Below are 15419 nucleotides of genomic sequence, written 5' to 3' on the forward strand. Positions count from 1 at the left end.
GTACCAAAAAGAGCAAACATTATTTCTTCAGCTGTAGATACTATTTTTGGAAATTTATTTCTTGACAAATCAGTCTCATGTTTATCATAATCATTTTAACATATTAATGCACAGGCTGTGGTGGACACAGCTTATTACTATTCCGGCTGTCCTAAAGTGGGTACATGATTAGAGTTGCAGTGAAGGTGTTAATCTTCACGTTTGAAGATAATTAAGGTATCGTACAATTAATGGAACATGTGTTCAAAGTCAGTTCTGTGTCTTTTCTCGGTAACAAGATAGTAGCTAATAATAAGTGAAGCCCTTACAAGTGCATGTAGTGATTGAAAGCAAGAAGCAACAGGACATAGTGATTTACAGGCTTCACAGTGTTGTGTTAGTATCAACAGGTTCACTCTAACACTCTCCTCGCTTACTCACTATTTAGAGTGCCCTTGTGCCGGTGAGAAGCCAGCATCATTGGACGGAGAGGATGAGGAAGGGGTCAGAAACGTGATCCCAATAGCGACCAATGGGGAGATTTTCCCCTGGAACAACCCTAGGCTTCCGACTTTTGCCAGACCTACAAGATACCACATGCATATCCATCCCAACTTAACCACACTGGATGTAAAAGGTACACTTTTTATAAATTTATTATTTGGTAATAATATTGAGTGATTGTTTCACACATCATAACTATATGTTTCATTTTTTAGGAGTTTCTTTCTATGCAGATGGTATTTTTAATTGATTATACTAAAAGCGTTAAGGGTAAAATAGTCTAAACCATCTACAAATATTTGTAAACCTACCTGGGAATTGACCCTGTGACCTCTCAGTTATAAAGCCACAGCCTTAGCATTAGAGTACAGTGAAAGTTAGTTTTAATTCTGTATATACGGCTTCATCTTTTAATTTCCTATTATTGGTATTCAAATTGGTGTCCCCATATTGCTGTAAATGCCCTAATAAACTATAGTATGATGAATTGACTTGTTCTCCTGAATTGAAACTATCAAAAAGTAGATTAATAAAATTACTGTTGTAATTTTATTAATAATTTCTTTTTAAAAATTTGATTTTATTCAAATGTTAGGAATTAATTGTTTTACAAGTAAAGCTGATAAGTTGAAAACAAAACTGGACCAGTCCAGATATAATTTCTTCTGTTGGTTTGAGAAAATAACTGCAGAAAGTTTGTTTCAATTACAAAAATGTAACTTGTTGATTCTTATTTTCTAATATTTAAGTGTAATGAGTTTAGTTTGGACAGTTTTTTATAGAAATATAGCTTTAGAAAAAGATTTTTTTATATATACTAGAAAATGTTCCTGTAAATGTCTATTAAGTCAATTTTAAAAAGTGACTTCAAATATTATAGTTACAATTGAAGAAAAAACTACATTTTAAAACCCAAATTTTCTTACTGAGGCCACATATTATAAGAGTACAAAATTTTCAACCAGAAAATTATAGAAGAACATTCAAAGCATTTGGAAAGGGATTACATTGTGAAATGTCTGATAGATGTTGATATACCTTACTTATAGTTCATTCACTGTAAAATATTAAAAAGTATGATTTATTGTTTACCATTTCAACTTTAATTTGAAGCCATACTCACTGTAAATACATAATACATAGAATATACAACTAACATAATATATAAAAAACAAAAGATTTTATTAAAAATCAGAAAAATATTTTTTATTTACATTTTAGAGAAAAACTGATTATGCTTTTTTATTTCAACACTGGAATGAGGCTTCCACTCAGTCCAAGGTCAAGAATATTAGGAAACCCCTCATTGTACTTCCTTCTACAAGAATCTCTGCACTGCTTCTGGAATGACAAAATATTCAGGATGGGTAAGGTTGGGGGTAGGGCCCGTCTCCTGTCAAGATCCTATGAGGAGGGATATGGGCAATATCTCATTCAGTCACCTTGGAAGAAGGGACTCTGTTCCATCCTCTCCTGGTCAAAGCAGGCTGGGAGTCCGGTGGGACAATACTCCCTTATGTTCAGGCTTGAAACAACCTTTAACATTATGGGAACCCCATCCACTCCAACAGTCATCCTCAGCAGTAAACTAGACATGTCAACCAACCCTTTTTATCCCCAATATCTCAACATTTATAGTTAGTGATATGCAGCTTTTGGACATCTGTTGTGTCCACTACACAAACAAGGAAAGAAACATGAAATGAAAAACTTCAGGCCAATTTCCTTATTACCTACAGCCTCAAAAGTTATTGAGAAAGTTGTATTAATACCACTTTTTCATCACCTACAACTGAATAAACTTTTACCTGCTGGACAGCATGGCTTTTTACCAGAAAAATCAACATTGACTGCTCTTACAGAACTTGTAGAAAAAATTATTGACTGCATCGAAGCTGGAAACACGGTTAATAGCACATTTTTGGATCTTAGTAAAGCATTTGATTGCCTTGACCACAGCTTAATTTTAACAAAACTTGACAGGCTAGGAATCAAAGACACTACACTTCAATGGTTTCATAGTTATCTAAGTGAACGAAGACAAATAGTAGAACTGAAACAGATTATTAATGAAAGAACAGTAAATATAAAATCTGCTTCACGAGAAGTAAAAGGAGAAGTCCCCCAAGGGTCTGTGTTGGGACCAGTCTTGTTCGTTCTGTTCACTTGCGACCTCTCCACATTCATGGAACCTTACAGTCAGACAATCATGTATGCTGATGACACTGTGCTGCTATCCAACAACAAAACAGCTGAGGCTTTGGAAATAGCCTCATACATATCTGTCAGCATGGCTCATGATTACTGTATAGCAAACGACTTGGTCTATATAAAGAGAAGACAACACAGATGATTTTGGTTAAGCACAAGAACAAAGTCTCTGGAAACACCCAAGATTGCAACTGTTGAACAAACGAAGCACCTTGGAATGATTCTTGACGACAAACTTTCATGGGACAGCCACATTGATTCTCTTTGCTTAAAACTCAACACCGCTTTGTATGTACTGAGAAGAACCACGGCAGTGAGTACAGAATTGACTACAAAGACAGTCTATCACTCGCTCTTTGAGTGTCATGTTAGATATGGAGTGATTCTATGGGGCAGCTCGTCCTCAAAGAACCTTCAGCGGATCCTACTCATTCAAAAGCAAGCAGTAAGAATCATGGCTTCTCTCCAACATCAAGATAGTTGTAGAGAGGTATTTAAAACACTAAGAATATTGACAGTAAGTTGTGGCTATTTATATAATTGAAGTCATTGTTCATGCCTCCAAACAAGGACTTACTAGAAATGGTGATCTTCATGGCCTGCAAACAAGACATGCTCAAGACTTCAGCCTAGCAATACACAGGACATCTCTATTTTCCAAATAACCATCATCTGCAGGAGCAAAACTCTATAATCTCCTCCCACCTAAGCTGAAAGAAGACAATCCTGAAATTCTAAAATGAAGACTGAAGACCTGGTTGCTGAGAGAATCAATCTACAGCCTGGAAGAATTTGTGACATGCTGTAGAACATCCCAAGGAGAGACATAACCTTATTTATTACTTAGATTTAATTTTTAAAATTTTTTTTATCGATTGTTGACCCTTATTCTGTACTTGATGTTCACAAATAAAGCCTACTGATTGATTGACTGATTGAGTGTCACCTAGATTTAAGTGACACATAGGTTTTTGTTGTACCCAGTATAAGTTCAACTGACCAAAATAAACCAACCAAAAGAGAACCTTCCTTTAAGCACAAAGGGTTAAATTCATGATTTCTGCATTGCACTCATAGAGAACCTCTAAAATACAAAAGATAACACAAATGAAATCAAAACTTTGTATTTTTCATTAAAACATATAAAATTGCATGGAACATTGTTACAATTATATTATAGACATAATACTATTTATAAATGCTATTTCAAATTTAATGAGATCTTTAAAAATTAATATGGCTATTGTTAAATAAAATTTAATAAACTTACACCATCAGAGAAGCCTCTCAAGAATTCCTCCAAGGTATGACAGACTCTGTTCATGAGATACTTATTTTGTCTTTTTTATTTATTGAAAAGGTTTCACTAGTTTTGATATATAGTCTGTTAGAATATTAAAATATTTTGGCTCAAGAAAGTGGTTGTTTTTTTTTTTTTCAAGAATTCATGGTGATGCACTGGCTCCATATGGCAGGTTTTGAATCGTGTGGAATAAGGATGTAGACTATATGTACTGGAAAAGATGACAGGTTTTAAAAGTGAACACACACACACACACACACACACAGACAGACAGACAGAATATATGAATAAGGATGGAAGGGTAAGGAAATGTTCATGAGGGAATACTTTTCGACAACTCTCCTGGCTCCCGAGACCACAAATCACCCTCACAGCCATTTTCTGCATTATAATAAAAACCCGGTTGAAAGAGGATGACGATGAAGTTTCCCAGAAGAGGATACCATACGATACCAGTGGTAAAAATGACTATAATACACCATTTTAAGAATAGATTTATTTAATAATTTTCCAGTTAAAGTCAGGATCTATGTGCATCCCTAAGAAACAAATGGAATTAGATTCAAAATCTGCAACCCCATTATATAATGTGACAAAGTTTAGGATTTCAGTTGAAGTTCTGTGTGGTCTAAAATAAAGTATGCTTATTTTATCCATGTTTAAAGACAAGCTGTCTTTCGAACCGCACACCAAAATTCAGTAATACTAACTGCAAAGTAGTATCAAGTAATTGAGTTTACTTACCTCGGACTACAACACTTGTGTCATCAGCGTATTGTACCAAGTGTTCCTTTAAGTGGGTGTTAAGATCATTTGCATATAGCTAAACATAAAATCTGCTAAAATACATCAAGGTGAAAGAGCAGCAAGAATAAGCTCCAATCAAAGTGAAAACCTTATGGAACAGAATTGCTGTGATGTGATAAAGGAACATTGTTAGTAAAATGGAAACAAACTTTCACATACCTAAATAAATTAACTAAATTTGATCATTATTCACACCACTTAATGAAACAAGTATAAAATAACAAAAAAAAGTCCTAATATTTGTGGTAAAAATTATATGTAAAAAAGATTTTAGGGGTACTACATTTTGTATCCCTGTATAAGAAAAAATGGCAATTCCATAAAAGAATCAATTAGTGATTTTGGTTCCTTTATTTGGATTAGTCTTTATTCTGGACACAACCTTCAAGGAAACGGATGCATTATTAGACATTTGGTACAATTTGTTATTAGTTTTATTATTATTGTAATAATCAGTTAAAATATGTATTTTTATTTTCAGGTCAAGTCACAATCGACTTTAATGTTGAGAAAGACACTTTTTTCATTGTGCTACATTCAAAAAACCTCACTATTACTGACAAAGTAAGTATTAGCACAAAACAATATTATTTAAAAAATATACGAGTTGTAACATTGAGTTCAAATTTGTGTTATTAATATTTTTTATTTCTTTTGGAAGGAACCAAAATTCAACTAATTACATATTTACTTCATGCAGCTCCAAACACTTTATTTGGGTATTTCATCTATGAGCACCTTGCTGTTTACATTTTATCTATGTTTATTTGTGAACTTGATAGATTCACTAACTTTGATATATTGACATTATTCGTTTTAGATCAAGCATTAGTTTTATGAGTCAGCCAAAACTCCTGCCATACATGCACCATTGAGTTTGTTGATGGTGGACATCTACTCAAATAATGCAATAGACAGTTAAATATTATGTGAAATTTTAACATAAATATAATTAAAAATTCATTTGAAAAGGAGTCCTTTCTTAATTTATTACGCACTTACAATATGTATTGCTTGAACCTAGAAAACACAAGAGGAGAGGCATGTTTAGACAACATTATCACTAATATAAATACAAGAAAACTTAAATGTAAAGTAGTAGAACCTCACCTGTCTGACCATGCTGGCATCTTAGCTAGCTTATATAAATCTAATCTGACAAACATACAATGTGCTGTAAAAACGAATGACATGTACAAAAAAAATAAGAGTGATGACGCCTATCACCATTGATAGTTTTAAAAAACTACTTCTTGAAGTAGATTGGACTAGGCTTAAGTTTTTTTATACTGTTGACGAGGCATTTTCTTATTTTATTAATTTATTGACTAGTTTATATGAAGAAACATGTTATTTAAAAGAAGTTATAGTTAAAAATTCAAAAAGGCCAAATATTCAATGGTTTACGCCAAAACTTAAGAATTTTAGAAGTTTTGTTTTAGTTTGTTATGACAATTTAAAAAATAGTAAAGGTACAGAAGGAGAACTGTTGGCTAAATCAGTGTACAAGGAAGCTAGAAAACGGTATAAAGCCTTGATTAAGGAAGAAAAGCTATTGGCAAATGAAGATTACATTAAGAGGTCTAAAAATAAATGTAAAGCTGCATGGAATATTATCAAAGCTGAAAAAAGCACAGAATCGCAATCTAATGAGTCTTATATTGATTCTAATGTTTTTAATGATTATTTTATAAATGTAGCACTAGATATGAATAAAAACTCAAGTACCTGATGATTTTAGTGTAGCTCTTAGCCTAGTAAATAATTATGTAAATAGTTGTACTCCAAGAAATACGTTATATTGGAAAGTAATTGTTGTTGAAGATGTCCTAAAGTGTGCTTCTGAATTAAATCTATCGGGTAGTGAAGATTACTATGGTTTTTCGAATAAGATTACTAAACAGATTATCAGTGTCATAGCTGAACCACTAACTTATCTATTTAATCGAATGTTAATTGAAGGCACATTTCCTCAATGTTTAAAAATAGCAAAAGTAGTTCCTATCTATAAGAAGGGTGATAAAACAAACCCTTCCAGTTATCGTCCCATATCTTTAATACCTATTTTTAGCAAAATATTTGAATATTGTATCAAAAACCAATTACAAAACTTCTTCATGCTAAATGGTCTCTTATGTAAAGAGCAGTTTGGGTTTTTACCAGGACTGAATACTACAAAAGCTGTAGAAACTCTAGTTGGTAATGTTATACATAATTTTGAGTATAAAACAACATCATCTGCAACCTTAATTGATTTGTCTAAAGCCTTCGACAGCATACCTCATGAGTTACTTTATAAGTAAACTTTATTGCTATGGTGTGCAAGGTAGTGAGTTGAATTTGTTGGTGTCTTATTTGAAAAATAGAAAACAAATGGTTGTTCAGGGTTCTACTTCGTCTCTCATAAAAACAATTCAAATTGGTGTGCCACAAGGCTCAGTTTTAGGTCCTTTTTTATTTATCGTTGCAGTTAATGATTTTCCTTTCAATTTACCCTGTATGTCAGTTTTGTTTGCTGATGATACTACTCTTCTAAATCACCATAGTACACTTAATGGTTTAATAAAAATACAAGAAAATGCAATGAAGGTAGCAACTGAGTGGTTTCAGGCTAACAGGCTTGTTGTAAACAATAGCAAAACAGAAAATATAATTTTTTCAATGGACCATGTAATTTACAAATGTTTTAAGCCTGTTAAACTATTAGGAATCTTTTTAGACAGTAGACTAAGCTGGGAAAGTCATATAGAAAATCTTTGTACTAAATTGGCGAGAGTAATTTTCCTATTGCGCAAATTGAAACTCTGCATCACCGAAGAAATGCTAATAACCTCCTACTATGCCTTTTTCCACTCCCACTTAGTCTATGGAATTTCTTTATGGGGAAATAGTTGCCATTCAAATAAAGTGTTTGTCTGGCAAAAAAAAGCAATAAGAATTATAAAAAATCTTAATGAAAGGGAATCTTGCCTGCAAGCTTTTAGGGATTTAAATATCATGACATTGCCCTGTTTGTATATATATTATTGTTTACTGGATGTGAAAGCAAATCTGCAAAGTTATACTGTTAGAGAAACCATACATACTTATAAAACTAGAGAAAAGTACATGTTAGAGCTGCCAAGGACCAGGCTTGAAAAAACAAAATGTAGTCATATCTATATGAAAATAAAACTATTTAATAAATTACCAAAAGGAGGATGGATTGTAAATATAAATAGGTTTAAACGAGTTGTAAGCAAATGGCTTTAAAGAAAAGGCATTTTACTCTGTGAATGAATATTTGGCCTGTGATATTAGTTCCTTAAGTTTATAATTTTGTCTAGTCAAGTTTTAAGTTTTTTAACCTTTATTTTATAGTTTGGAGATTTTATGTTTTAACCACCTGACTTACATATTTTAAATATTTATATTGTTACATTTTTCATTGGGTTTTAATTGTGTGTGTTATTTGTGTTTCTTGTCCAGTCTGTGTTTTTTATATATATTTACCCTACAATGCTTTCTTATTTCTTAAATAATTTTATACAACCACTCTCTATTTATATCAATTATTAGTTTTGTAAGTTCCTATATCTTGCAACATTCCTGTTAATTTTAAAATAAGTCTCCAATTATAAAATTGTTAATTTTTTAAGTATTACTGCCCAATAATGTGACGAAGTCTATTGTAACTAATTATGTTACTTAATGACTAATAAAGACATCTTGAATCTTGAATCTTGAATCTAGCATGCAAACTTTGTAATATAAATCACCCCTTTAGTAAAAGAAAAAAAGTATATATTAATAATATCTGCATTATGTTTATTCACTCCACATCACAGGGTTATCTTTATATTAATATAACCATCAGCGTCATAATAATGATTAAATACTGAAACACGAGTATGGCAATAAAATGTTTTTAAAAAAGGGTTTTACTTGACTGTTCATTATACTAGTATACATTAAATATAAATGGGGCAGATTTTTTTAAGGTTAAGAACTTTATTTTACTAAACTTTCAAATATATATTATTGTTCTACATATATTCCCACTCTTGAAATACATTTTTCTCATCAGATAGGGAGCTTTTGTGTACTCCATCATCATTAAAGTTCCTTGGATGTTTTCTTAGCCATCAGAGCACAAACACCTCTTTATTGTCCATAAAACACTGACCTCCAAGCGCTACTTTGAGGGGTCCAAAAATATGAAAATCAGAAGGTGCAAGTCTGGGTTATAGGGTGAATGTCTTATCCTAATGCAATCAATTTTTGATTTGTGGTGTTAGCCGCATGTGACCTGGCATTGTTGTGCAGATGAATGACACTTGTAATAGATTTCTGCTTTCTTTTCCCTTAAATTGGTAATTTTGCAGCATCCATTATTTCACTATAACATTGTGCACCAAACACTTGCACCAATCATCATGTTGATCACGATGAAAATCAACATAAAATCACCTAGCCAATCAAAAAATATTGTTGCCTTTACCTTTCCAGCAGACTTGTATTTTTTGACTAGGGTGTGTAATAGTTCTCCCAAGTTTCATCACAGGCAACATTATGATTCAAAAAGGCTTTAGCCTCTTGCTGGAATCAATCAAAAAACCACCAATTGATGTCGCTTGTGATCCTCTCATAAAAGACACTATCAAACACTTTGTGATATCCCAAGTCTTTTGTCATGTTCTGTTGGACAATCCTGTAATTGGTATAGAGTTCCTCAATGATTACTAAGAGTGTTATGTGCTAATGTTCTTCAATGTGTTTTGGATTGCCTCAATGTAAGTTGACCACGGTACATGTGTTCATGGACGACAATCATGCCTCTCGTTCTCATCCTTTTCATGCCCTTCAGAAAGTTCTTTATCTTAAACAGATACACTGGTTCTTGACAGGGTATTGCCTCCAAAATATGCTTATAAATCACAAAATTTCGGTTGGACTCACCCCTTCTTGGGTTAAAACGTGAATATGATCAGGTGCTCCATAGAGAGCACGCACTTCCTGTTCACTTGTGATTTATTTTAATAGTAAAGGGATCTAAGAGAATTGTAATCAGTTTTCCCCTCTCCTTAACAGTACATGGTACCTGCGCATTAACCAATTGTAGGTCAATGACTCCTTCAGAATTTTTTACACAACTAGTCCTGTTTATATTTAACACACCTTGTACAAATAGAAAAATGTAACAAACAATAAAATGTATCCATAAATTAATAAACATAATGTTTAAATTAAAAATACTAAGATCACAAATAATGCGGTTATTAATTTATGAAGTAAACACTTGGATTTTTATCCACTTTTCCAGGAATAGTAAACGTTTTTATTTTGAGACAATTTAGTTTTGATGCAATCTAATTGATGGCAGATGTTACGAAGAGTTCTTTTTTGTATAATATAGATGTACATCTGGTCTATTTGTGGAGCTATCTAAATTTTCTTTAACCCTCAAACTGGTAATCAACATTATAATGTTGATCTTATTCGTTTTATAAGTGACAATCAGCATCCTAATGCTGATCTGACACATACGTGTTTTAGACAGTTCATATAGTATATAAATCAACACTACTGTAATGTAAAGTATTATAAAATAAATTAATGTATAAACTAAAATCATAATTTGAAATTCTCTAAATATTATTGGCAAACAAGGTTTCTCACCTAGATCTCGTATTCTTCATAAATCTCAAGATAATTAATATAGATTTAAATATTTGGTTCTAGAATCTAGAAGTTCTACACCAAGAAGTGAGGGATGATTTGTGATATTCAATGTTGTAGATGGTGACTACAGACCGTAAAACGAACAGGCTGCAGATAGCAAGGTTTCTGGAGTATCCAAACGGCCAACAACTGTACCTGGAGATGAAGGAGAAGTTTCGAAGACGAGTGAACTATACACTGATCATGAGGTTTGCCACTCGACTCACAGCAGGGAACTTGAAGGATTCTATCTCAGCAGCTATACTACCAAGGATGGAGAGCGGAGGTGATTGCTGTAGACATTCTAGTTTTACATCTTATAAATTATTTTTGGTTGAATTAATTTATGGAATTCAGATTTTGGATTAGAACACACACAGCTTAACCTGGTTCTAATATCTTGCTAAGGATTAGCACATTTGATACACCAGGCTTCAATTAGGTCTGTCTGTACCGCGAAACACAATACTTCAAAGCTTGAGTATCCATTAATTCTCATTATACTTTTACCACAACAAATGGGTTGGTTAAGATGTTTCTTAATCAGCTGGGGCCTTTAAATTTTGATCATGGTGTCATGTCACATCGTCGAGGCAAGAACTTTTATAGGTGGTGGCGAGGGGATACTGATAAATTACGATCATACTCATCATCTCTAGGCACTCCTAATTGCATGTGGTACCAGTGAAGCCATGGTGGAAAGAGAAATAGGTGTGCCAGTCTGGTGGTCCAGTTTCATCTGCCAACGGGCAAAACGTCATTCATGGATAACATGGTGTTACGGCTGCCTCTGTTTGGCTCAGCAGCAATACAGTTTATGCTTATTGTATGACTTCATATATATATATATATATATATACACAGCGGCGTTGTCATGAACCAAAAACCAATTGTTTTCCACCCATTTTCAAGAGCATTTACTTCTAAAGCAATATTTTTAACACCTGAGAATGTTCACATAAAATTGTTTGGTCACTGTTCGTCCCTATTGAATGAACTCATGGTGAATTAAACCTTACAGTGAAACACTTTCAGCATAACTCATCTACTGTTTTTGTCCACGAAAATTTTTCTTTTCTTAGAGATGTTTTTATTTTCCATTCAGAGGACTGACGTTTGGTTGAGGATCATAGAGAAAACACAATGTTTCGTCACCGCTTACAATTTATTTTCTAACAACTCTGGATCTGCATTGGCCATATCAATAAACTCACTGGTCATTAGGGTTCAATTTTCTTTGTGGTTGTCAGTTATCATTTTTTGAACCATTCACAAACAAATTCAATGTATATTCAAATGATCATGGAGGATGCTGGTTACACTAACATGTGATAAATTTACCTCAAATGCAATTTTGTCAATTGTTAGTCTCCTGTTTGCTCTTACAACTTGCCATACTTGCTCAATATTTTCATCACTGGTTGCTGTTAAAGGTCGTCAACTACAAGGGTCATCTTCAATGCTTACATACGATCTTCACAAAAACGTTTGTGCCATTCATAAATTTGAATCATCTTACCTCGTCTCCCATGAATTAAAAATTCTAGAGCCTCAGTAGATGAAGCAAAACACAGAATTTAATGTTTGGTTACTGTTCAGTTATTGTTATTTTTTAAATATAGAAAGTTAACTTGCAGACACACGAAAAACCTATCCACAAGTAAGCAGTGGCAACTGAGCTTATACCAATAGCACATATATTCTCTCTCTAGGAGTAATACCAACTGCTGCAAAACAAATTTCCCTCCTGTAAGTGCGTTGGGTGTATATTTAAATCTATTCCTGGCACTTTTTGACTCTAGCTTGTAGATATAAATCATGTATGAATTCTAATGAAAATAAATAAATTATTTTTTGTAGAATTTTGTTTGATTTATATGATCTATAATTAACACTGCTAATCTAAGGAAGTGAATGAAGTGTTTGCACCAAGAGATTTAAACATAGTACAAGTTGCCAAGTCTAATAATGATTCAATTAGATTCATTTTCTGAGTCACTGGTGAGGTGTTTTTGGCAGCCTTAATCACCACACCAAAATAGCTTAGGATAATCTTAATTATGATTCAATCAAGCCTTCAGTAAATGGAATAATATACCTGTCAAAATGATAGACATATGGTGTAGGATAATACATTAAACAGTTTTAAATGGTTTGGATTGAACGGAATTGAATTTTTATTAATAATTTATCAAACTAATAAGAAAATCTTAATTTGACCAAGACTCTTGAGATAATTGATGATAATATTTTACAGATATCTCGCAACAACCCACTTTGAACCAACCTACGCTCGCACAGCTTTTCCTTGCTTTGATGAGCCACAGTTTCAAAGCACGTTTCAAGATGTCCATATTTAGAGACAGATTCCACATATCTCTTTTCAATATGCCAATCATAAACACAGAAGATGCTGGCTTCTACATGGGAACAGGATTGGTATGGCCTGATACCTTATTATTTTATTGATTTAAATTTATGAAATTGGATAAATTCAGTAGCTCTGACACATTAATGCCACTCCTTTTTGCCCAAACATTAGATTTTTACTAGTCAGGCAGAAACCTTATCATCAATACTTGTAGACCTGCCAAACTACCTCAGGTAATAATGCATAGAAAGATTAGATTAGTAGAAATGGTTTTTTATTCTTTTTTATTTACACCAAAATTAAGAATCAATTTTTGTTTTGCTAAGAAAACAATTCCATACATATATATATATATATATATATATATATATATATATATTTATCAAAACACAAATTTTTAATTTTTTATATTTTTATATAGATAATGTAGTTACAATTTAAAATACTACATTATTATACTACATACTACAATTAGATATTAAAAGTACTTGATGATCTCTGATTTTACATGTAAAAATATACAGCATTCATGTAGAAAAGAACACTATCAACTTTTGTTAACCTTTCAATAATAATGCATCAATAAAATCTAGTCTAGTTCGACAAACTTCATGAAAATGTTGGTGTATTTTATTTTGATTTACTTAATATAAAAACAAGTACCAAAAGATTACTACTAGTTTTTTTTTAAATGATTTTCATCCTTACACAATAGAATAAATTCGTCCATATCCTATGCTGTCTATGAAAACAATTTGTCATGAAACAAGTAGTTTATAACCTAGAATAGCATTGTTTTGAATATTATTGATATCTGGACAGTAATGAATCTAGAAAAATGTAATTTTAGATGTCCAACTTGTTGGAATTGAGCATATACTAGTTAAATGAGTGACATTCTGTATTCTAGTGTACGTTTTGCTATAATTTAAGCTTATATTTTTTTAAGAACGATTATTTTATTTCCCGCAGTTAAGAGATGACTTCCAAGAGTCAGTGGAGATGAGCACATACTTAGTGGCGTTTGTTGTGTGTGACTACAAGCATATCAGTGGCCGGACAAGCAGAGATGTATCCGTGTCCGTTTATGCTCCCCCAGACTTGATCCCTCAGGCAAAGTTTGCACTGGACACAGCCGTCAGTATGATGGATCACTATGAGGACTTCTTCGGCGTGGATTATCCACTTCCCAAACAAGGCATGTACACAGTACAACAATATTTAGATGTATTTCATTTAAATAAGGATTCATTACAATATTACAACCTCAAAATTAGATAATAACAACTATTATCTTTTATTTTTATTGAATAGCTACCAAACCTAAAAATTCCAAAACCATATACCAAGAACCTGACATACTTCTCACAACTTGGTAAATAATCCATGTCAGTATTTGAAACTTTAAGTGTAACTAAACAGATTCTTGCAAAACAAATCATTCCTAGATATCCAAAAATATATTAAGCCGTGAATACAGACCACGTCTTTACAGAAAAGGTATCATTGATGGTGTATTATATCCATTGCTCTTGTCTTGGTTCTCTCTCATTTCTCTTATCTATTTTAGCATTCTAGTACTGTATGATAGTATTAATTATCAATTAATGCAATACCTGGGAACACATTGTACAAAAGGTAACAATAATAGTGTAAACCAATTTAAAATTTGATCTCTTTGTAAAATTAACTAGAGTCTGTGACACTGTACCATATTAAGTTGTATAACAGAAATTATATTTTAATTCAGTTATAAACATTGCTGTTGGTTCTTTTGATCATATTTAAACAATATGTGGAGACAGTATTTTTGTAAAAGGACCCTTTTCTACTGCTGAGTTCGCAAGGCATGGTATGCCTAAGGGTTCTTGTTCTGTATATGTTGTATATAATAAACTATCTACTTTTCGTGTTAAGTTTACTAAATAATTATTTTTATTCTTATATGACAATGGTCTTTGTCTACAGGATTCTTCTTTGCCTTTAGGAACTAATTTCTTACACAAAGGCATTGATTGGTGTAAACTTTTACATTATTAATCTGATTTATTAAACACTGATAAGAGCCACGATCTTACACTTAGCTTTAGTAATAGAGAACATGTTCAGTCACTTACATTTATATTCCATAAATATAATTTAAACCCAAAGCATCAAAGTAATTCTGTAGATTTTGAAAATTGAAAAAGAAATGTTTGTAATTAAACACTTTAGTTGGAGTTTTTTAATCTTAATATTATCCTTACTATGACGATAGGATAAAGACCAACCTACTTAAATATGAGGTATAAATATATAGTATTAACAGACAGTGAGTGGAGCTGAACCCAGGTAACTCAACTTCAGACCCCACACACACACAAGTGCAGGTGATTAGGACTGACCGCAATCACCTACTGCACTTCCCCAATCAAACACAAATTTTTGTTATTTGTAATTTTATCCTAAAGTGAATATTATATGTAGATGGTAAACATAATAATGAGAAAAATTATACCAAATAACGTATGCTAAACTTGTCACAGAGTATTGCTTAGTCATTAG

General features: G+C 32.4%; 1 protein-coding gene across 1 annotated transcript in view; it reads left to right on the plus strand.

Moving 5' to 3' along the window:
* LOC124353828 (endoplasmic reticulum aminopeptidase 2-like) overlaps positions 1-15419 on the plus strand; it is a 98642-nt gene that overhangs the window by 72485 nt on the left and 10738 nt on the right. Inside the window, exons 5-9 of the mRNA XM_046803852.1 lie at positions 428-616; positions 5286-5368; positions 10583-10790; positions 12762-12943; positions 13848-14073. Of these exons, the coding sequence (XP_046659808.1) occupies positions 428-616; positions 5286-5368; positions 10583-10790; positions 12762-12943; positions 13848-14073 (888 nt within the window). The remainder of the gene's footprint in view (positions 1-427; positions 617-5285; positions 5369-10582; positions 10791-12761; positions 12944-13847; positions 14074-15419) is intronic.

The sequence above is a fragment of the Homalodisca vitripennis genome, chromosome 1, assembly GCF_021130785.1.
Source record: "Homalodisca vitripennis isolate AUS2020 chromosome 1, UT_GWSS_2.1, whole genome shotgun sequence".
NCBI lineage: Eukaryota > Metazoa > Arthropoda > Insecta > Hemiptera > Cicadellidae > Homalodisca > Homalodisca vitripennis.